At 38.7% G+C, this 22,374-nt stretch overlaps 1 protein-coding gene across 14 annotated transcripts in view; it reads left to right on the top strand.

The window, feature by feature from the left end:
- DLG2 (discs large MAGUK scaffold protein 2) overlaps positions 1–22,374 on the top strand; it is a 1,926,133-nt gene that overhangs the window by 1,604,971 nt on the left and 298,788 nt on the right. For all 14 annotated transcript variants that reach the window (XM_053670841.1, XM_053670838.1, XM_053670836.1 and 11 more), the window contains one exon: positions 16,792–16,894. In XM_053670841.1, coding sequence (XP_053526816.1) covers positions 16,792–16,894 — 103 coding nt within the window. The remainder of the gene's footprint in view (positions 1–16,791; positions 16,895–22,374) is intronic.

Below are 22,374 nucleotides of genomic sequence, written 5' to 3'. Positions count from 1 at the left end.
CTAAGGCTCCATCCCTTACAACATAACATAAGTGCTCAGACAAAGAAATATGGCCCGAAGGAAGGAACAGATCAAAACTCCAGAAAAATAACTAAGCGATAAAGAGATAGCCAACCTATTAAATGCACAGTTCAAATCACTGGTAATCAGGATGCTTACAGAAATGGTTGAGTATAGTCACAAAATAGAGGAAAAAGTGAAGGCTACATAAAGTGAAATAAAGAAAAATATGCAGGAAACCAACAGTGAAGAAAAGGAAACTGGGACTCAAATCAATGATTTAGAGCAGAAGGAATAAATAGACATTCAACCAAAATGAAGAAATAAGGATTCAAAAAAAATGAGGAGAGGCTTAGGAACCTCCAGGACAACTTTAAACGTTTCAACATCCAAATCATAGGGGTGCCAGAAGGAGAAGCAAAGCAAGAAATTGAAAACAATGGAGAACATCCCCAATCTGGCAAAGGAAATAGACTTTCAGGAAGTCCAGGAAGCCCAGAGAGTTCCAAAGAAGTTGGACCCAAGGAAGCACACATCAATGAACATCATAATTATATTATCCAAGATTAAAGATAAGGAGAGAATCTTAAAAGCAGCTAGAGAAAAGGAGACAGTTACCTACAAAGGAGTTCCCATTAGACTATCAGCTGATTTCTGAAAAGAAACTTTGCAGGCAAGAAGGGGTTGGAAAGAAGTATTCGAAGTCATGAAAGGCAAGAACCTACATCCAAGATTACTCCTACCAGCAAAGCTATCATTCAGAATGGGAGGGCAGATAAAGTGCTTTCCAGATAATGTCAAGTTAAAGAAGTTCATCACCAAGCCCTTAGTATATAAAATATTAAAAGGACTTATCAAAGAAAAAGAAGATGATAAAAAATATGAACAGTAAAAGGACAACAAACTCACAACTACCAACAACCGAACCTAAAAAAAACAAAAACAAACTAAGCAAACAACTAGAACAGGAACAATATCACAGAAATGGAGATCACATGGAGGATTATCAGCAGGGAGGGGGAGGGGAGTGAATGGGGGAAAACATACAGGGCATAAGAAGCATAAATGGTAGGTACAAAATAAACAGGGGAAGTTAAAAATGGTATAGGAAATGGAGAAGCCAAAGGGTTATATGTACAACCCATGGGCATGAAATAAAGAGCTGTGGGGTGAAGTCCAGGTGCAGGGGATGCAGTGCAGAAGAGAATAAAGGGGATGAAAAAAATGAGACAACTGCACAATCAATAAAATATATTGAAAAATCATAAAAATAAATAAATGAGTATTTGCAATCAGTCTACTGATTCCAAAGGGGAGAGCATGCTGAGCAAACTGAGAAGGTTGCTTTGATTACCACCATCCATCAAGGAAAGACCTCAGCTTTAAATATGACCCTAACCTAAAGGAATCTGTCAGTCTGGAAATATACTATACCTCATACCAGAATAGAAGGTGAGGTGACAAGCAGGTCTTTGAGAACAGGATTTACGTCTCACCCCCCAGAGTTTGACCCTTCGACTGAGCAGTTTTGGGATTTGGGTGAGTTTATCCTTAACAACAGTATTTTGGAGGACACTGAGACATGGAATAGGGCCTTCAAGGATATCTCCACCATGATACCCAGAGAGACATTTGCATCAGCGGAGTTCCATGCACAAAGTACAATGTGGTGAATAGAGCCCTGGAATGAAGAGACTGAATCTGTCATTGTTTTTATGGGTCACTGTTTTCACTTTAATTTATTCTCTTTCAAAGTACAAGTCATTCTTCCAAGTCCTGAGTGGCAATAGAGCCCCAAAGGGACAGAGAGTTTTTATACCAGCAAAGCTACAGCACAATCTGAGAGAGAAATCAAGCAGAGCATGAATGAAGGGTCAGCAGGATTGCATAGAAGAATAAGGAGCTACTGCTGCATAAGAGGTGCCCAGAGCTGACTGACCAGTTCTCATTAGAGAGCATTTTATTATTTTTTTTCCTTTTTTTCCTCTTAAGCCTAGGGAGCATTTTAAAAGTGAAGAATCTTGAGCTCATCTGCTATGGAAGAAACTCCCAGAAACTCGGTTCTTCTTGCTGATGCAGTAAAGAATACAGATCAGCGAGCCTAAACGTACAAGGAAAGTTTATTAGTGCTAAGTTCTAATACAAGAGCAAAAGCAAGGGTGGCAAGAGCAGGGTGGCCAGAGGGTGGCTATCTAGGGCCACCCCCACCATGTGGCAAGAAAGGGCCAAGAGGGCCAAGAGAGTGAGGCCTTTGTTCTGAGGACTTGTATAGTTGATGGGATGGGGGTGAGGGAGCTACATATTGATTGATGGCTAATGGTGGTGCCAACTTCCCCCCTGGGGAGACATGACTACCCAAACATAGGTATGGGGATCTGTTAGTCAAAATCCTTATCTTGCTCCAGACTCTTATTTGTTCATTTTGCATACATGACAAAGGCAGGCAATTAACCAAAGTTTTTTTAGGGGCTTTTCTTTGGGCATCATATACCCTCACTTCCCCCTTCTATGCCTTGGAATGCATACACAGTCTCAAGGTTTTCCTTTATCCAGCTAGTGGAGATGATATACACAGACTTTCAAGAACTCACCCCCTGCACTATCATAGTTTACCTGTGTTGTTTGGAATGCCTGGTAGTGTTATCAAACCAGTCTGAGGACTACTGAGTCACCAAGTGAGGCATGTCCTCCTTTGCTTTTAGCCTCCTGTGTTAAGTTCTTGATCTTTATTGCAATAGTGAGGGCCCTGCCTTTATTTCCCCTGTGGCTGCTCATTTGTAGCTGCTACCTAAGTGCGGAAAGGTGTTGCCTGGCAACCGGGATGCTAGCCCCTGGCCAGCAACAGCAGTACGGTCTCAGAGCTCTTCCTATGCTGTCTCCTGCAACACACTCTCAAAGATTCTGATCCATTGAGTTCACTTTAGTCAACCATTCTGTAGCTACATGACAAATTCTCTCTGAAAAGTCCTCTGATCAGTACCTTGCTCTTGATAAATATGCAATAAAGAATTGTTACATAAAATTTTAATCATTTAAATAAAATTACATGGTCTAAAAGTAATAAGCATTTGTTAATTCAAGAAATGTTAAGTATCCCTGGCTGGCATAGCTCAGTGGATTGAGCACAGGCTGCGAACCAAAGGGTCTCGGGTTCGATTCCCAGTGAGGTCACATGCCTGGGTTGCAGGCCAGGTCCCCAGTAGTGGCCCCATGAGAAGCAACCACACATTGATGTTCCTCTCTCTCTCTCTTTCTCCCTTCCTTCCCCTCTCTAAAAATAAATAAATGAAAATCTTAAAAAAAAAAAGAAATGTTAAGTATCTACATAGTGTTCTAGGTATCATAGTTTAGAGGTAAAAGGGACAAAACCCGTCCCCACAGGGAGCATTTCCAACTTGGGGTGGGTGAGATAATGAACAAGCAAAACATCAGATAGGCCTAAGTTCTATAAGAAATTAAAACAGGATGTTAAAGATAGGCTGGAAAAGTATTTATTTACTTTTATCTTAAGATCTTTCAAATATTTTATTTGTCTAGGTATACCTTTGTAAATTAAGTGTATGGGGGTGACATTTGTTCATGAGATTATGTAGGTTTCAAACATGCAGTTCTATAATACATCTTCTGTGTGTTGCCCAGTGTGCTCACCGTCCGAAGTCGTCTCCTTCTATCCCCATGTATTTGACCCCCTACCCTCTTCAACCTCCCACTCTTCTTTTATAAATACAATGACACGCGTGAAATAACTTCTTTCTCAGGACCGTTTGGTTAGCTTCTTGAGGACAGTTGTGAGCCTGAAAGCTCTGCCCATGAGGGGGAACTGACCGAACAGAAAGCATCCCAGCCCATTTTCATACAACTGTTGATGATGATGATGTAGACAATGATGATAATTTGTTATAAAATGGATCATCCGGTATGAGTGCTAACATGGATGAGATATCAGAGCAACAGAAGTAAATAGAAAACATCCAAGGCAAACTCGGAGTACGTGTGGTTGCTCTCTGCTTATAGTAATAATATTTTTCCCTTCTCCCATTGTTATATTGCATGTAGTAATTAAGTACATAGAAAGAATTCTTGTTGTTTAAGGGTTAGTTTAATAATTCTGAAGTATAATGGCCGTGATTTTATTTTAACTTCTATATTAACTGCAAACGCATTCTGTTAAGGTTCAAATTTACATATACGCAGGGCATGATCTTAGAGTAATATTTTGTATCAGGTTGATAAAACTGAGATACACAGCTCAGAGAACTGAAAACAACTGTTCTGAAAGAAAGAACTGCTGATAACATGTTGCTTTGCTACCTTTGATAGAAGTTTGTTGCTTATTTTCTTCTTTTTCTTCAATCTTGAAAGGGATAATTGAAGGGTTTTTTCCTTTGTATTGAATTTATTGGGGTGATACTAGTTAAAAAATTATACAGGTTTCAGGTGCACAATTCCACAACACATCATCTGTACACTGTATTGTGTTCATCACCCCAACTAAAGTCCCCTTCCATCATCTTTTACCCCCACTATACCCTCTTCCACAGTCTCCCCCACCCTTTCCCAGTAATCCCACTCATGGACACAAACAACAGTGTGGAAAGCTACTTTAAATCAGGTAGTCAGCAAAGAGCTCTCTGAGGAATTGCCCTTTAATCTGAGACTTATGAAAAACAAGGGATCAAACGTGAGAAGGAAGAGCGCTACAGTCAGAAAGACAGCTGCTACAAGTGCCCCAAGGCTAAAGGAAGTTGGATGTAGGTGAAGCAGAATGAAGCCCTTGTAGCAGTAGAACAGTAAAGGAGGTGGGCAGCTGAATGAGGTAGAATCAGAAGGACAAGTTGAGGGTATAGTGAGTTGTTTGGATTTTATTCAGAGTACAACAAGAAGCCAAAACAATTAGCAAAAAAAGACATATAATATGATATATACTTTGAAAAGATCATTCTGGCTCTTGGGTCAAAAATGAATAGAGGAGGGTGGGGGAGCCAGAGTGACAGCAGAGAGCCCCAAAAAGAAGCTGTGGCAGGGTCCCTGGAAGGATGGTGGCCTGGCCCAGGGGTGGAGTTGGAGAGAAGTTTGTGGAATTGAAGTGTGGTTTGGAGCTGGAGTACACAACATGCAGATGGATTACAAGGGGAGGTGGGAGGGAAAGGGAATTAAGGTCAGCAGGTAGATGCTGGTTTGAGCACTTGATGTTGGTATTAATATTTTCTGAAAGTAGAAAAGTTATCCAGAAACAGGGTTGGAAGAAAATTAAGAGTTTGCTTTTCAGCATGATGAGTTTGAAAAATCTTAGACATCCAACTGGAGAGTCAAATAAGCTAATAGATTTAGAAATCCAGAGTTGAGAGAAAAATCAGAGCTCAAGATACTAGGACTGTCTTATATTTGTATAACACATATGAGGAAGGTTTTAACTATTTTTATTTACATATTCTTATAGGGTAATTACCTGATTACTCAATATGCATGAATCCTGAAAGTTATTTACTGTGTTTTGGCCAGCAGTAAGTGGGTTTGGATAGCCAAATTATATTTTAACATTTTTAGTCAAAGACTCTAAAATGATCAGCCCTCTATAAACACCCTGGTAAACCAAAACACTTTTAAAGGTTTTTTTTGATATATGCCCACTTTTGCATCAGCAAACCATATTTAAAAGGAATGCTAATTGTAACTGCTAAGGCATGTAAATATTCAATATTGGTTTCTCATTTTGCCTCTGCTCCAGGATTCGGGTCTTGAGCTCTCATGCGGCAAATGTCAGAAATGTTATCACTCTCCACCAAGTGTAACAGCCTCCAGGAGGAGAGGGAACTTAATTAGAAATTTCCACTTCAAATACAATTTCTAGTTCATTCACTCTGAGATGTGCTAGAGGGTATTTAAAAGTTTAATGCTGAATGAACTGTTTGTTTTTCTCAAGTTGTCAACAAAATACAGATTGTGTATGGAATATATTTGTTTATTAGGCAGAGGAAGGGACCTCAGACATTTAGCATGAGGCTCTCCTTCCAGATGAAGAAGCTGAGGCCCAGAGAGGTAAAGGGACCACCCAAAATGAGATAAAGTATCAGCAGGAGGGGGCAGAAATTCCGGTCTCTGGTCTCCGAAGTGCTAGGACAGGGCTTTCCAGGGCACTGGGCTTCCTCTTGCAATGTCTGAGCCCCCAGCACTTCCCCTGGGTCTGGTGAGTCTTTACTGAGATAACTTTATACTTGCCCAGATCATCCTTTGGGTGTGTCAGGGGAGAGGTTAATAACAGCTAATAATTATATGTCCTTCTATATACCAGGCCCTATTGTGAGTGTTTTACATGCATTAACTAATCTAATCTTACAGCAAATCTGTGAAGTGGGTTCTCTTACTATCCCTATTTCGTACAAGACTCTTCTACATCTGGGTCTAGTGAGATCAGGGCACTCACCTTAGAAACACCAAGACTAAAATGATTATTAACGTGAACTATTTTTCTAAGCTCCAGACAGATATTTTCCAACTGCCTACAAGATGTCCAGTAGACACAGCAAATTCTATGTGTCTTAAAATGAATTATCCTTTGTCCAAACCCACTTTTCACCCTGTGTTCTCATCTTGATTAAAGGTATCATCTTCCCTCTAACCACCCTTCTCACCTCTCATCTTCTACTCATTCAGCACTATATGTATTATTTAAACTCTACTTTGTTCTCCAAGCTATCTGAGGAGAACAGTTCCATGCAACCTCCTTCTGTGTCCTCTCTCAAGTCTGTGTCCATTTCCCATTGTACATTCCATTCTCATTTTTCTAGTTCAGGTCTTCAGCATCTACCACTTGGAAAATTGTAATAGTCTCCCATCGGATATCCAATTCTTAAACACTTAGTTCTTCAACCCCAACATTTCATTGTCGCCCTAGTTACCCCCCAACACAAATAAAATTGTATTCAATGCCTCTGTAAAGCCCCCCCCAGCAACTTATTAACAAAAGTTCCTTTTTAAAGATTTTATTTATTTGTTGAGAGAGACAGAGAGAAGGGAGGGAAGGAAGGGAGAAAAACATCGATATGAGAGAGAAACATTGACCAGTTGCCTCTAGTACTCACCCCAACCAGGGACTGAGCCTGCAACCCAGACACATGCCCTGTTGGGAATTCAAACCAGCCACCCTTCACTTTGCATGATGACACCCAACCAACTAAGCCATGCCTTGGCTGACAAGACTTCTTAACTTGGCATTCAAGGTTCACTTGTGAGGGTGCCATGTCTCCTCTCTTTCTCCATGCTCTATACCAACCCCCCCCAGCCTGCTCACCATTCAGAATTAAGTGGGATATTTATAGTTTCCTTGACTCCTACACAAGTATGTGATAAGGATCAGTTAATACCCGAGAATGCTTCTATTACATTTGTTTGTTTATGTTTCACCTTCGAGATGTTATTTTTAAACCATGGGAATCATTGAATCTGGAAACACAGGGACCCTAGAGATGGGGGGACCCAGCAGCTTCTATTTCCACAGCAGTGTATCCACTGGCCTGAGTCAGTTAGTGGCCGAGTTAGCAACTGACCCGAATCTCTGCCTCACTACACCACATCACCTCAGGAAAGTGGAAATAGATTTCTTTCCTCATGAGAAAAGATGGAGCCTCCTACATTTGTTTAATTCACTGGTAATATATCTGCTGATCTTACTATCTCTATCTCTCTAAATAAAGGAGAAATTATTTGATTCTGCCCCACTTTCTTCCCTGCTATCCCCCTGCCACTTACCAACCAGACCCCCAACAGTGAAATAATTTGCTTGAAACAGTCCTTTGTGTTCTGTACCCGACTTACTTTAATTGAAATCTAGTGCCAATTATCTAGCCCTTTCCCACTGGGTCACCCCTTTGTCTTTTTCCATAGTTAATAATTCTGTTAAACTTGTATTTCTTAGCTTCTCTTAACTATTCCAAGGCAATCTTATATCTAATCTATTCTTTCATTTTATTATTGCTAAAAAAAGCCATTCTGAAGTCTGGGTTTCATAGATAATGGATATGGTATAATACAAATAGCTACCACTGATTGAGTACATATTCAATGTGCCAAGTATTATGTTAAGTACTTTGTTTATATTATCTCTAATTATCCAAACAACAGCCCAACAAAATTAAGATTAATATTTTTTGTTGCATATAAGAAAACTGAAGGTCAAAGGAGCTAAGTAACTTACCCAAGTTCCTAAGGTCATAGCGTTGGTAAATAAGGAGACCAAGATTTGAATACTATCCTTTGCAAGTCTAAACCCAGTGGTCTTCCCACAGCACTGTTTCCATAGCAGATGGATGATATGAGCTGGAAAGGAAAAACTCAGCAGCCGCAACAGTAGTGCTGCCCCCTGAGCAGAATCTCCAAAGGGACAAATTCAACTTGGGAAGTTCTTAATAAGGCTGGGGATAACACAGGGCTCCTGTATATTCTCTGGGTTTTCTCTAGCTGTGAGCAGTATGCTAAAATAGTATTTCTCAATTCTAAGCTGAGGAATGGTTACCCATTGCAGTCACAATAAACTCCAAATTTGCTAAAATGTTTTATCATGCCTGTACCACCAAATCCTTGAGATAAAAAAAATGTGCCACGGTTAGGAATGCAGACTCTTCAAACAGACTGCCTGGGTTCAATTCTGGGCTGTACCATTATTAGCAGTGAAACCCTGGGCAAGTCATCTAATCTGCCATGCCCTAGTGGATTCTCAATAAAATGGGCATTTTTATGTGTTCTTACATCATAGAGCTTTTGTGAAGGTTAAGGAAATTGGTATGTAGAAAAGGCTTAGAACTGTGCCTGCCACAGAGTTAAGTACACACAAGTTAGTGATCAGCATCACCTCCATCACCATCACCACCTTCATTTCTCTTACCTCATCTCTCACCTCTTTCTCACTTCCTCTTCTTTCCTCTGCCCTTCAGTAACAATGACTTTCTTTCCTTCAGGTATGCCATACCCTGACTCACCTCCACACTGCCCTATCTGCCTCCCTCTCTGCCTAGAATACTCTTGCGACTCCTCTGCCCTTCCCTCTCTCCACAGCCCTTCCTGGATAACTCATTCAGATCTTGTTTCTGATGTCACTTCTTCCAGAAAGCTTTCTTATACCTCCTCATCCCTTGGAAGGGGCCCCTCTTCTGTGTCCCAGAGCATTCTGACCTGTTCTTGTCATAGCACTTACCGCCAGGTACTTAATTTTCAGTTTACCCATCATTGTCTCCCACTGAATAGTCAATTGCTCGACAATGGCTATGTGTCACTCTGGTTCACTTAAATTGGAAAAGGAAATGACTAAAATGAATATTTTAAAGAAATGAAATTTGTACCAGAACTGCATTTAGCTACTTCACTAGGAGCACATTAGCAGTAGCTATTTCGCTAGCTACTGCATCTAGATGCTTCGCTAGGAGCACATTAAAGGAAAATAATTGTAGTGAATATTCGTGTTGCCATAATTGACCTTATATGCATGCAAGCAGAGGCAAATTGTCCTGTGGCGAGAATTATATGAAGGGGCAAGAAAGAGAGTGAGGTCATTTAACTCAGGGTCACATAAAGTTTAAGTGACCACTGGCCTGGAATAAGGTAGTGCAAATACCTTTTTCACTTATTCACTTGTCTATTCACTTGTCTATTCATTCACCCCTTCAGTTCTTATGCACCTGCCATTTGCCAGGCCCTACACTAGGAACACAAGTTTCAGTAAGACAAGCTCCTTTCTTTAGGAGTTAACAAATAAGCACATTCCATAAGTTTGTTCAAACTGAATTTTTAAGGACTAGAAAATTTTTTTCAGGTGAGGAAGGGATGTAAAATTACATTTTAGATAAGGAAAGTAGCCTTGCAAGTATGCACAAATGCCCAAACCAGAGGAATGAAAAAGTTCAATATGTTTGGGTATGATAGAAAGTGCATATGAATGATGTGGTTTTATCGGCTTAAAGGTATACATTGGTGGTTACAGATAATCACAAAGGTTCTCCCCATTTATGAAATTCTCTCATTCTGATATTATCCTTTCTATAATACTAAGAAATACTAGAGAGCATAGAGTTATTTATTTAGGGAACTCCTGATCCCCAGGCCAGGGGCCCTGGTGTCTGAAGTAGCAAACAATATGCTCATCTTAAAAAAAAGTTTAACTCTGAACATGGTACACCATTCTCTTTCACACCAGCATCTGAAAAACCAACCACGACCACCTTGTAACCATTTGAATTAACTAGAAATTCTAAACGTCCTATCCATTACTATCTTGGTTGTGAAAAGGATGTCATAACAAATGGAATTTAATGAGATTTCTATGATCTGAGCACAGTTGTGTACATAAGGGATGGCAATAGATGGGATTTTTTTAGTGTCTCCAAGCCTTCTGCTTCAGCTCTACATGATCTGATCATCAGAAGCTGGGCCATAATGTCTAAACCCAGTCGCTCAGGCCCATTGCTGAGCTGACCCGAGTGTCACACCCAAGGGTGTGCTGTCAGTCCCAGGAAGCTTGGAAGGCAGACTTCAGAAGTGGAATCTTGCAGGCATAGAGCCATAGAATTAGATAGGATACTGAGAGAAGAACAATAGGAAATGGCAGCTAAGAGCTCAAGAGTTTTAGTTAGACTATTTAAAATTCGTAACCTCTTGCAACCATTTAATCTTGAACAAGTAAGTGATTCCCTCTGAGCTCAGTTTTCTTATTTATAAAATCAGAAGAATAATCCAAGACTGCTGAAGATTAAATGAGAAAATGTATAAATATCACCTATAATATGAGCATGCCTGATAATCAGTGAATGTTAACAATGACTATCGCTATTCATCTCAACACTAATTAATGGCATCCAATCTCCCAGTCCATGCTTCAAGAAGAGAAAATTCAAACTGAAGCAGAAAAATAGAAAGAATAAGTATATGAGGCTGTGTCACACTTGGTATTTTAAAATGCCATGTCAATGATGTAAACTGTTCTTGAATTCCTCTGAAACTGCTCTTTAACACAGATTACTGATAAAAACTCAAATCACAGGGATAGAAATAAGAAGCAAAGTGACCTTGAAAAGTTCGAAAGACTGAAGGAGAACATACATGCTAAAACCTGGAGGGAAATCAACAGGGGTACAGTCAAGGGGGTATTCTTTCTTCAGGATGAGAGCAGCATCAAGTGCACTACAAATGGGGAGACCCATGTAGAAAAAGGCCAAAGGTGAGCAAGATTCCATTATTCCTGGCCCAGTGGATAACAAACACACACCCATCATAGGGAATGTCTGCTCCAGGGAAAACAGAGAAGCCCTGACTGGTCCTCACCCTGTACAAACTCTGATATGACCTAGGGCAAGTCCCTTCCTTTAATGGAGTTCATCTCTGGTGTGTAAATTCTGGGTGAGCAAGTTTCTAAGTCTCTTTTCATGCTGAAGTTCCTAAGGGGGAAAAAATGAAGTAACCCATATGCTATATTTTGCATTGGTTAATTTGCATTAGATTTTATTTAATCACTCATAATCACAGCTCTTTGAAGAAATACAGTAATAAAGATGCTATTTGCTGAATGCCTATTTGTGCTAGGCTTTGTGTCAAAGGCTTTACAGATATTATCTCATTTATTTCATTACAGATATTTTCTCATTTTTTAATGCAGTTCATGCAATAGCTCTGATATGTAGGTATTATACCTGTTTTACAGGTAAGGAAGCTGAAGTTCAATGACTTTAAGTCACTTTTCCAAGTTACATAGATAGAACTGGTAGACTCAGGTTTCAAACTCAGTTCTCTGTGACTCCAAATCATTTGTTTATTCTTACTTTTTCATGTTCCCTTAGATCACTAACTTGAGGAAATTTGGAGTCTAATTGGAATATTGAAAGATGTAGAAATTTGATTCTATGAAGGAAAGGTCCAAAAAACAGTAGTTGTTCACCTGGTTCTCACATCAAACACCAAAATCTATTCCAGTAGATGAAAGATTAAAGGGCTAAAAATTAAACTGTCAATGTACTAAAAGAAAACGTGGATACTTTGTTAAATATATTAGAAAAGGGAAGATATAAAACTCAAAAGCTAAAAAGGAAAAGAAGCAATAATTGTGAGTATATAAAACAGTTTAAACTTTTTAAAGTATATTTTATTGATTCCCCCCTTAGTTCACGTCCATGGGTCATACATATAAGTTCTTTGGCTTCTCCATTTCCTATGCTATTCTTAACCTCACCCTATCTATTTTTGTACCAACAATTTATGCTTCTTATTCCCTGTACCTTTTCCCCCATTCTCCTCCCCACCCCCTCCTCACTGATAACCCTGCATATGATCTTTATTTCTGTGATTCTGTTCCTGCTCCAGTTGTCTGCTTAGTTTGTTTTTGTTTCGTTTTTTTTTAGATTCAGTTGTTGGTAGTTGTGAGTGTGTTGTCCTTTTACTATTCATATTTTTTATCATCTTCTTTTTCTTAGTTAAGTCCTTTTAACATTTCATATAATAAGGGCTTGGTGATGATGAACTCCTTTAACTTGACCTTATCTGGGAAGCACTTTTTTTGTCCTCCCATTCTAAATGAAAGCTTTGCTGGATAGAGCAATCTTGGATGTTGGTCCTTGCCTTTCATGACTTCAAATACTTCTTTCCGGCCCCTTCTTGCCTACAAGGTTTCTTTTGAGAAATCAGCTGAGAGACTTATGCAAACTCCTTTGTAGGTAACTGTCTCCTTTTCTCTTGTTGCTTTTAAGATTCTCTCTTTATTTTTAATCTTGGGTGATGTCATTATGATGTGCCTTGGTGTGTGCTTCCTTGGGTCCCACTTCTTTGGGACTCTCTGGGCTTCCTGGACTTCCTGGGAGTCTATCTCCTTAGCCAGACTGGGGAAGCTCTCCTTCATTATTTTCTCAAATAAGTTTTCAATTTCTTGCTCTGCTTCTCCTTCTGGCACCCCTGTGATTCAGATGTTGGAACATTTAAAGTTGTCCTGGAGGTTCCTAAGCCTCTCCTCATTTTTTTTTGAATTCTTGTTTCTTCATCCTGTTCTGGTTAAATGTTTATTTCTTATTTCTGGTCCAAATTGTTGATATGAGTCCTGATTACCTTTCACCCATCATTGGTTCCCTGTATGTCTTTCTTTATTTCACTTTTCATAGCCTTCACTTTTTCCTCTATTTTGTGATGACACTCAACCATTTCTGTGAGCATCCTAATTACCAGTGATTTGAACTGTGCATCTGGTAGGTTGTCTATCTCTTCATTGCTTAGTTCTTTTTCTGAAGTTTTAATCTGTTCTTTTGCTTGAGCCATATTTTTTTTTCTCAGTGCACCTGTTGCATTGTAAGGGACGGAGCCTTAGGCATTTGCCAGGGCAGGGCAACCCGCATTGCTGAATTATGGCTCTGTATTTGGGGGACGGGCCCAAGAGGGAACAATGCCACTTGCTCAGCTCTCAGAGGGCTTCCAGTCACGTCCTTCACTAACCACAAGCAAATTAGGCCCTTGTGGTGCTGATTTTCAGGTGGGTGGGCTTGTGTACATTCTAGGATCCTGTGGGTATCTCCAGTGAACTCTCCTGTAAGGCTTGGAGTTTTCCCACTGCTGCTGCAACTCCCATAGGTTTTTACAGCAAGAGGTTTGAGGCTTTCTTTTCCTATGCTGGAACTCTGGGTTGTGTTATCTGTCTTGCTCCCCATTTATTCCTCCCAGTTTACCAGCATACATATGTGGGAGTGCCTGGTCCTCCAGCTGCTGCCTTGCCATGAGTCCTCTCTGCCCAGGCTACCCATCTCTGACCCTCCTGTCAGTCTGAATGAATGTTTCTTTTTTAACTCCCCAGTTGGACTTTCACACAGTTTGATTTTCTGGCAATTATGGTTATTTTTTGTTTTTGTATTTGTTGTTGTCCTTCTTTTGGTTGTGCAAGGAGGCAAAGTGTATCTACCTAAATCTCCATCTTGGCCAGAAATACAAAGTTCATTTTAAATTTCTTACATGGCGAGAAATAACATATAAGGGAAAAGTTAAAATAGTTAAAATATAATAACACAAAATATAAATACCAAACTAGTAAGAATATTTGTAATAGTTATATAAGATGGAGCACTAATCTTTTTAACATGCAGATAAATTTTTTAAAAAGCAAACAAAATAAAAAATAAACAAATTAAGTGAACAGACATTTTATACAAAAAGAAATTTAAATAATCAACAAACATAAAAATATGGTCTACCTCATAATTGGAGAAATGCAAAAATATTAAATACAGTTGTCTACCTATAAAATGGCAAAGGTCAAATATTGATATGTGTGCAATTTTACAAGAGTGTGAAAAGTAGCCAATTTTATATTATTTGTGAGATTATAAATGAATGCTACATTTTTGGAGGCAAGTTGACAACAGCTATCAAAATTTAACTCTCATACCTTTTATTCCAAAACTTATTGTTCAATGATATTTATTACAGGGTTGTTTATAATAGCAAAGTGCTGAAGCAATGTAATGGTCCATCAGTTGTGTACTGGTAAAGTAAGTTGTTTTACCTTGAATAACAGAACACTCTACAGTTATTTTTAAAAGTTGACATATATCATAATGTGTGAATGAAGAAAGCTCTCTAAGATATACATGGGTGGGCAAACATAGGTTAATAATAGTGATAATAAGTAATAAAATAAATAATGCAAGAGTAAACTGTGTTGCATACTCAAAACTGTACACCTCCTTTTGTCTACCCCTGTATTTTCAGGGAATTTACCCTTCACAAACACATTTTTAAGTGTTTGTGGTAGCAAAAAGGTGGATAAAACTGTAACCACATAAGTAGAGACAATATTGAAAAAAATTCTGGTACGGCCATACCATAAAATAGGCTCCCATCAAGCAGGTAGAATGCTATCAGCTGATATTGAAGATGCCCAACATATATGCTTAAGTATAAAACAAAACAAAAACAACTAATAGAATTATATATATAATGTGATCCTATGCATTTAAATAAAAAGGCAATAATATATGAACATATGTAGAGAAAGAAGCAAGTCACATGCCTGCGTGTACAAACAGTAGATTTCTATAAAGGATGCCCAAGAAACTGCTAACAGGGTCACCATGGGAATGCAGACAGGGAAGGGACCTTTCACTTTTCCTTACATACTTTTCTGAAACGTTAGAATTCGTTTACCAAAAGCGTATATTATTTTTAATAAAAAGCTAACAGTTTGACCAGAGAAGAGGTTATCTGGTCCATGACTTGCGCATTCAGCTTCCTGTAGGTAAAAGGCCAGATCAAATTACTTTTCCTGTCTCTTCCAGCTCTGAGTCATACTTCTGACTTCAATGACTGGACAACCTCTGAAATGACTTTCATCCTCCAAGAACTTAATCTGAAGTTGTGTAGGTTATGGGGACACTTAGAGTCAGAACTCTTTGAGACTAGCTCAGGCAGGAGGGAATTGAGGTTCAGACTGGTGACGTGACAGTGACTCAGCTAGTGAGAGGCACTGACAGGCCAAGCCTAGCTTGGTGAACTTCCCAGTGTACTGTGTAGTCCATGCGTTCAGAGTTCACCAGAATAAAAAGCCAGGGAAGAAGCCAAGAAAATTATAAAGTGAATAAGGAGACTCTAACAAATTGTGAGAGGACCAGGATGTGGAATTGAGAATTAAAGATATCCCAGGCCTAACAGAGAAACCGAGCAGTAACTCCTGACCCATTTGGTCTCATTGTCTAAGAGGATTTGTGAGAGGCCAAATAAGAACCTATATTTTATGTGTAGATAAACTGATCAGTTCCTTTATTCTTTTTCATGGGCTGTAGTCATCTTCTCTCTAAATAAAAAGAAGCAGAATTCTGATGTCATCTGCAAAAACAAGCCTCTGAGTAGTTTAGAAAACTGGACTTAAGCTACATGTTCAGTTGAAGCAGAAAAGCTTTCTATGGCTTGTCTTGTTCACCTTTTTTCCCCACCCACTACCCCTCTCCTGGGGCAGGCAGACAGCCCTGTCACTGAAAAGCACTCGGTAATTATATTGTGTTGACTTAGACTAAATTGATTTGAGAAAGACTTTAGCTTTTGCTTCTCATTAAATTTGACTTAAGAATGAATCTCCCCTCTCGGCAGAGTTTTGTGCTTGTTTTTAGATGCTCTGTTTCTCTTTCGGCACGGGCCCCCAAACGGGAGTTAGCAGCAGCAACATAAACTCCAGGTATTCTTTTTTTCATTTTGTCAGAATTCATGATGGAATTGCACATGAGAAATGGGCAGTCAAGTTTATTTTGGAAAAAGGCTCAGGGCTATCTAACCAAGCTCAGGGTGACAGGACCAGGCATATGACCAAGAGGGGGTTCTGGCAGGCAGCCAGCGCCATTCCACACAACGTCCCTGCAACCTCATTTGAATTTATGAATCTGTCAGCACATACTTGCCTATGTACATCATGTGTCTCTCTTTATTACCCTGTTTTTCCTCCAATTTTGAAGGCTCCTATCTACCCCAGAAATCTAGGAAACTAACAGAGGCATATTAACTGCATACCCTGAAATCCAAGTGGTTGTGGGTATACAAAGAAGTTTCAACCTGGTCAGACCTGTAGCACAAACATCACAAGATGAAATTTGATGAGTCTGCTAACTAAAATTTCTCAAGAGCATAAAAACTACTATGGTAACACACAAATGCCTGGGTAGGACATGAGGGGTTTTAAGGAAGGCGACATAATCTTAGACAGCCTCTCAGTTTTGGAAAATGTGTTTTCTTCTACCAGAATGACGTGGCTTACAAAACACCAGAATTCTCTGCCTTCCTATCTTTCAGGTGAACGGCATTGACCTGCGTGGAGCATCCCATGAACAGGCTGCAGCTGCACTAAAGGGAGCTGGGCAGACGGTGACAATTATAGCACAATACCAACCTGAAGGTCAGTGAGCACCTGAACATCTCATGTTCCAATATGTGAATGTGTGAACATGAACTTGCGTTTCCAATCACCTGTACTAAGTAATCAGTGCCGACAGGGTTTTTTAAAACTACCTGTTATAAAAAAAATCAATACTTTGTCTCCCAAGAACCTGAGGCTTCGTCACCCTTAATTCTCCAAAGAAAACATTAGACAGTTCGAAAAGTCTTTTTGAAATATGAATTCAAATAAATAACAACTAGCATCAGGTTTATTTCATTTATATGCTTATCTGGTGCACATGTTTTTGGTCAGCAATGGATACTGTAGAAACAATGAAGATGTAGGAAGGAAGTGGGAGAGATTTCGTGCACAGAAGTAGACCATGATCAGTAGACCACATTCTCTCCTTGTGGCATTAACTCTTATGAACACTGACAAAGTTTTTGGATGCCCTTGATGTAGGGGTTTTTTGGGTGTTTTTTTTTTTTTTTTTTTTGCCTTTTCTGCTATACTGTCACTTGTTTGGAATGCATCACTATAAACCCTGAGACTTGGTGATGTCATAAACCTAATTAGCCTACTGAGACTTAATGAGATGCCCTAAACTGGATTAGCCATGCCCTGTTCTTTGGTTTGTTTCAACATCTGTTTCTCTGATCAGAATGAGGTGCAATGAGACAGCCAGGATGTTATCTATGGTAGTTGATTTCTTAGGAAATTTGTATATAGAATGCTCCTTTGTTCATGAAACATAGGTCAAAGCACACCACATAGGAAAAGCACACCACTGTGAGCTAGACTTTGTACAAAAAACAGCAATATGGCTTCTGTCTTCAATAAATATAGTTAATGCTTTTCATCCACATGGCCGTCAAACAGGAGTACTAAACAGCTAAGCATGAAAATCCAAGATGCCATCAAGGACGAGCCTTTGTGCATGTGTGCGTACAGAGCTCCTTTGGTCTTCTCAAGTGATTCTTTCTTAATGTCAATTGGTCTGTTTTTGTTTGGAAGACTGAGGTTTGTATCTTGCCAGTGGCTTTTTAGAATTTACCATTACCACATGTTTTACATGAAAATAGAGAAAACATTCTTTCTGCCAAGTGAGTTTTGCTACATTACTTTCACTTTGCCTGGTCTTAGAATTAAAATCTGCAGTTGTTATGCCAAAAAATATTATTAAATGCTTTCTCTTACTGCACTAACCCAGATGTGGCTAGAGAGCCAGGGAACAAGGATAGATTGGCGTTTGTCACAAGACGGATGATGACAACACCGAGGGCACATGTTCTTCCCAACTTTAAGAAGCCTTTCTACCTCTTAAAAATTAGTAGACATGTCTTCTCTTAGGAATTAATGGCTCCAAAAGAATCCATTGTAAAACAAAAAATGAAGAGATCTGGGTTAGCCCAATCTGATGAACAAATTGTACTTCAATAGAGTAATAACTTTCTCATGGCATTCTTTCATTTCCTTGATAGCTCTTTTCTTTCAGCCTCACAACCTGGCACGTGGCATAACTATCCTGACACATGGCATAAATATCCTGGGCTGTTTTCCTATTTTGAAAAAAATTTCATCTCAAACAATTCTGCAAACTAATAAGATAGTCAGAACTTTAGTCCCACCAATTAGAAGCTCTTGATAGTGAAGACAGCCATTCAAATAACCTTGAACAGAATGATTTCAAGTTTTAAAGGCTATAATAAAGGACAAGCTTGTCCTAGTTCTATCAGCATAAATCACCCTAAGCTTTCTAACAATTTAGTTTCCTTTAAGCAATTTACTTAATTTGGATACTATGTTGTACTTTATCAAGATGCCTGTTTAAAAAATGTCTTATAAATCACATAAATCAATTTTGAAAGTGCTTCTAAAAAACCTGCAAATAACAACAAGCTTATTTTAAAATGACAAGTATGGATCAGATTGACAGAATACCATCTCTATTTTAATAGTTTAACTGTATTGGAACTTGTTACAGCTTTAATTCAGTTGGAAATGTAGTTATGCCACATCAAGCAATCATTTTTCCTTCTTTGCAAGTTTAATGTGCAACTCAGCCTTAATTTAACTATTATTTGAAATGGAAAACTGATTGGATTGTTCTTTAGGTCATTTAGGGACATTTAAAGTATACAACATTTTCAGGAAATAATGAACATTTTACCTTTAAAATAACAAGTGCAAAAATGAGTATGCTATGAGATTTCATTAGGAAATTCTCACCAAGTCCCCTTCGTTTGCACCAGTATGGTCAGGTGCCCATAGTAAAACAAATTTTACTGACATCTCTTTTGGTATGGTCAAGAACTACACCTTCAATAAATAGGTTTTCCAGTTGCATTCAAATATTTTTACCAGGAGTACACTAGATGCTCAGTATTGCCAGATTTTAGAAAATATGGCCCTTATCCCCATCTGAAGTCTTTGTCTTTAAGGATTTTTTTAATCTTATTAAGTAGAAATCACTTAGATACATTTCATAGAGCTCAGTTCCTGATGACATAGGACCACAAGTGTATGATAATGTTACCATCTCTATGAATCATGAAACGTCAGAGAATGTATAGACATGAAGGAGCCAGCACAGTGCAAAGAGTAATTTATGGAAATGAGGAAACAGAGCCAGACCTTGAAGAATGGGTGGGATTTCTATTCTGGAGAGGAGGAAGAAAGAGGATCTTGCTCAGATATCGAGCTTCATGCATGCAGACACAAAATCTACAATTTGTTTCACTGATAAATCTACCTTCAGTGTTGGTGCTATAATTGGTATTTCTTAGAGTTGCTGAACTAATGAAAAAAGTTTGTCATCTTTCAGTACTTAAATTTCCACTTGAAGGTAATTGAAGATTGAAGAAATTCATTTTTACTATTTGCATTTTTTAATTTTAGCTTCAAAGCAGGAAATAAATGCTAAACAAAGGGTTGTTGCAAAATATAAAACCATTTCCAATTGTGCTCTTCATAGTACTTAGCCATGTTTTGGATTAATTATAAGTAATTTATAAATATCATAATGCAGCAATAAATGTCTTTCTTGGCAAGTTTCACTGCCTGGGTAAGGCCAAAGCTGCCATACTCACTTCTGCTTAAAATAGCCCTGGCACCAGTTGTCCAAATTACTCTTTCCATCGTAAATCTTATTTCATGTACTTTTAGGGGGTGGAACTGAGGAGTCACGTACAAACAACATTTCTTTCTAGTGGTGTGATTGTGATTTATTTTTACCATAGTTTTATCCAGTTTGTATCATGTTTACTTTGAAATTAACATGTATTACATTAATAATAGGAAGAAGATAATGTTATTTTCTCTCTCTTTTTCTAAAAAAGGATCATATATCTGATACTTCAGGAATAATTCCACTTACGCAAGTGGAGAGTTAATTCTTGTGAAAACTTCAATTACCTATATTCAATGAGTGAAATTATTCCAACACTATTCAGAGGAAACATAGCCCTGACCTGTGTGCCTTGGCTGGGCACTGTCCCGCAAACTGAAAGGTTGCCGGTTGATTCCCAGTCCCAGCACATGTTTGGGTTGCAGGTGTGGTTCCGGGACTGGGAGCATATGAGAGGCAACTGACCTGTGTTTCTCTGTCACATCAGTGTTTTTCTTCCTCTCTTTCTCCCTCCCTTCCCCACTCTCTAAAAAAAGTAATGAATCTTTAATTAAAGAAAAAGAAAGATAATGCCTGCCACCGCGCCTCACCCCCAAACATACATACACACACCTTTCCTTACTCTTCCCAGCCACCTTCCCCATTGCTTTTAGAATTATCTTTCTAAAATATACGACCCCAATATATCTGTGCACAAACTCCTTGCCCTTCACAATATGGTTCCAGCTAATCTTCATGTCCCCTCCCCACTTACTCATCACCACCCACCAGAATCATCCTTTTATATTATTTTCTCCCACTGCTGCATAAGACTTGTCTCTGATCCTACACTTTATCCTGAATTGCCATGTTTCTGGGTCTTTGGTCCTGTGGGTTTCTCTACCTGGAATTCCTTTTTTACCTTTCCACCAGTAAGATGCCTAGTCATCTCGAGGGCCCTCAGATGTCAATTTCATAATGAACCCATCTTTATTCTGACAGTACAACATTGGTTGATTCTTTCTCTGAGTTCCCTAGACCTGTATTCAGATACCTGGTATGTCCCTTACCATGATTTGCACGTTTCTCTACTCAAGTCAGCCTCTAGAGGGCAAGGACCTCCCATGTTAATTTGCTCAGTATGAACTTGACCATACTTTTTTTTTTTTTTTGTGACCATACTTAATTAAAGAGTTACTGAAAGATTCTCTACGTGTTTTAGAAGTGCAATATAATATCTTCTTGTGTTGGCCTATGTTAATAGTTGGTGCTTAAGAAATAGTTGATGAATGAATATTGAATGAATGGCCTAGGGTTTTGATATTAAACACAGAATCCCTAGGTTAGACATTTGATGTTAATGCAATTTTTTAAATGATGCCTTTTTGGTTTTTGTTACAAAACCTTTAGTGACCCTTTGTCCTGCATTGCAGAAAATCAACAGCTGTTGCTCTGTAATGTAGTAAAAAGAATAGATGGTTAAAGCCCCAACATTTGCTAAAGTCCTGAAATTCAACCTTATCGCCATTGCTGAATTTTTAGAAAGGTATTGATTATAGCCTAGTTATAAATTTGTCAAAAAGGTTGTAACACAGCATTCCTCTGGGTCAGACTGGGCAGATCTTTATAACATATATTGCTTTCTCATTAGTATAACAACACCTATATTTATAGTGAGATTACTAACTGAAATTGAAACAATAAACCATCAGATATTTGCAAAGAGAACCAAGTGAATGATATAATTGTCAGATAAAGCACAAAATGGAGACAATTAGTGGCCATCAGCATCCTCTTGTCTTTATCTGTCTACTCAGTGCATATTTAGGAATGCTTCAAGGGCTTCAGAAGGGCCTGCAAGTAAAAAGGAGGAAGTCATTGGTGGTATCCATCAGCCGGCAGGGACGAGAGTACACAGTTAAGGGGCCTGTTTTATTCTACTTTATTTTTTAATAGAATACTTGAGTTTCTCAAAGAAAAGCCCAAAGAGTTGATTATTGCCTGGAGACCCATAAATGTGGTGTGGCTTTTGAAATTGTGGTAGACTGGCCATTTGGTTTATTTATATAATCATTCATTCAATAGATATTTTTTACTGAACACTTTACTGTGCCTCAGCCAATGAATGGTCTAGGGAAATAATAAGCAGTGGATCAATATAAATAAATATAACATTTGTCAGGTAGCAATAAGCAACATAAATAAATATGAAAAAGTGTAATTGTGATAGTGACAGTGAAATATATGGTGGATAGGAAGGCCTTGCTAATAAGATGCTCTTTCAGCAGAGACTTAAAAGAAGAGAGTAAGCCATGGAGAAAGCTGGGGGAAGAAACTGACTATTCTAGAGTCTTGGTCTACCAAGAGTGGTTCATGAACTAGCTGTGTAAAT

Source organism: Artibeus jamaicensis, unplaced genomic scaffold (assembly GCF_021234435.1).
Source record: "Artibeus jamaicensis isolate MK-2021 breed Jamaican fruit bat unplaced genomic scaffold, CSHL_Jam_final contig_64, whole genome shotgun sequence".
In the NCBI taxonomy this organism is placed as follows: domain Eukaryota; kingdom Metazoa; phylum Chordata; class Mammalia; order Chiroptera; family Phyllostomidae; genus Artibeus; species Artibeus jamaicensis.
This window is presented reverse-complemented; position numbering and strand designations above follow the sequence as displayed.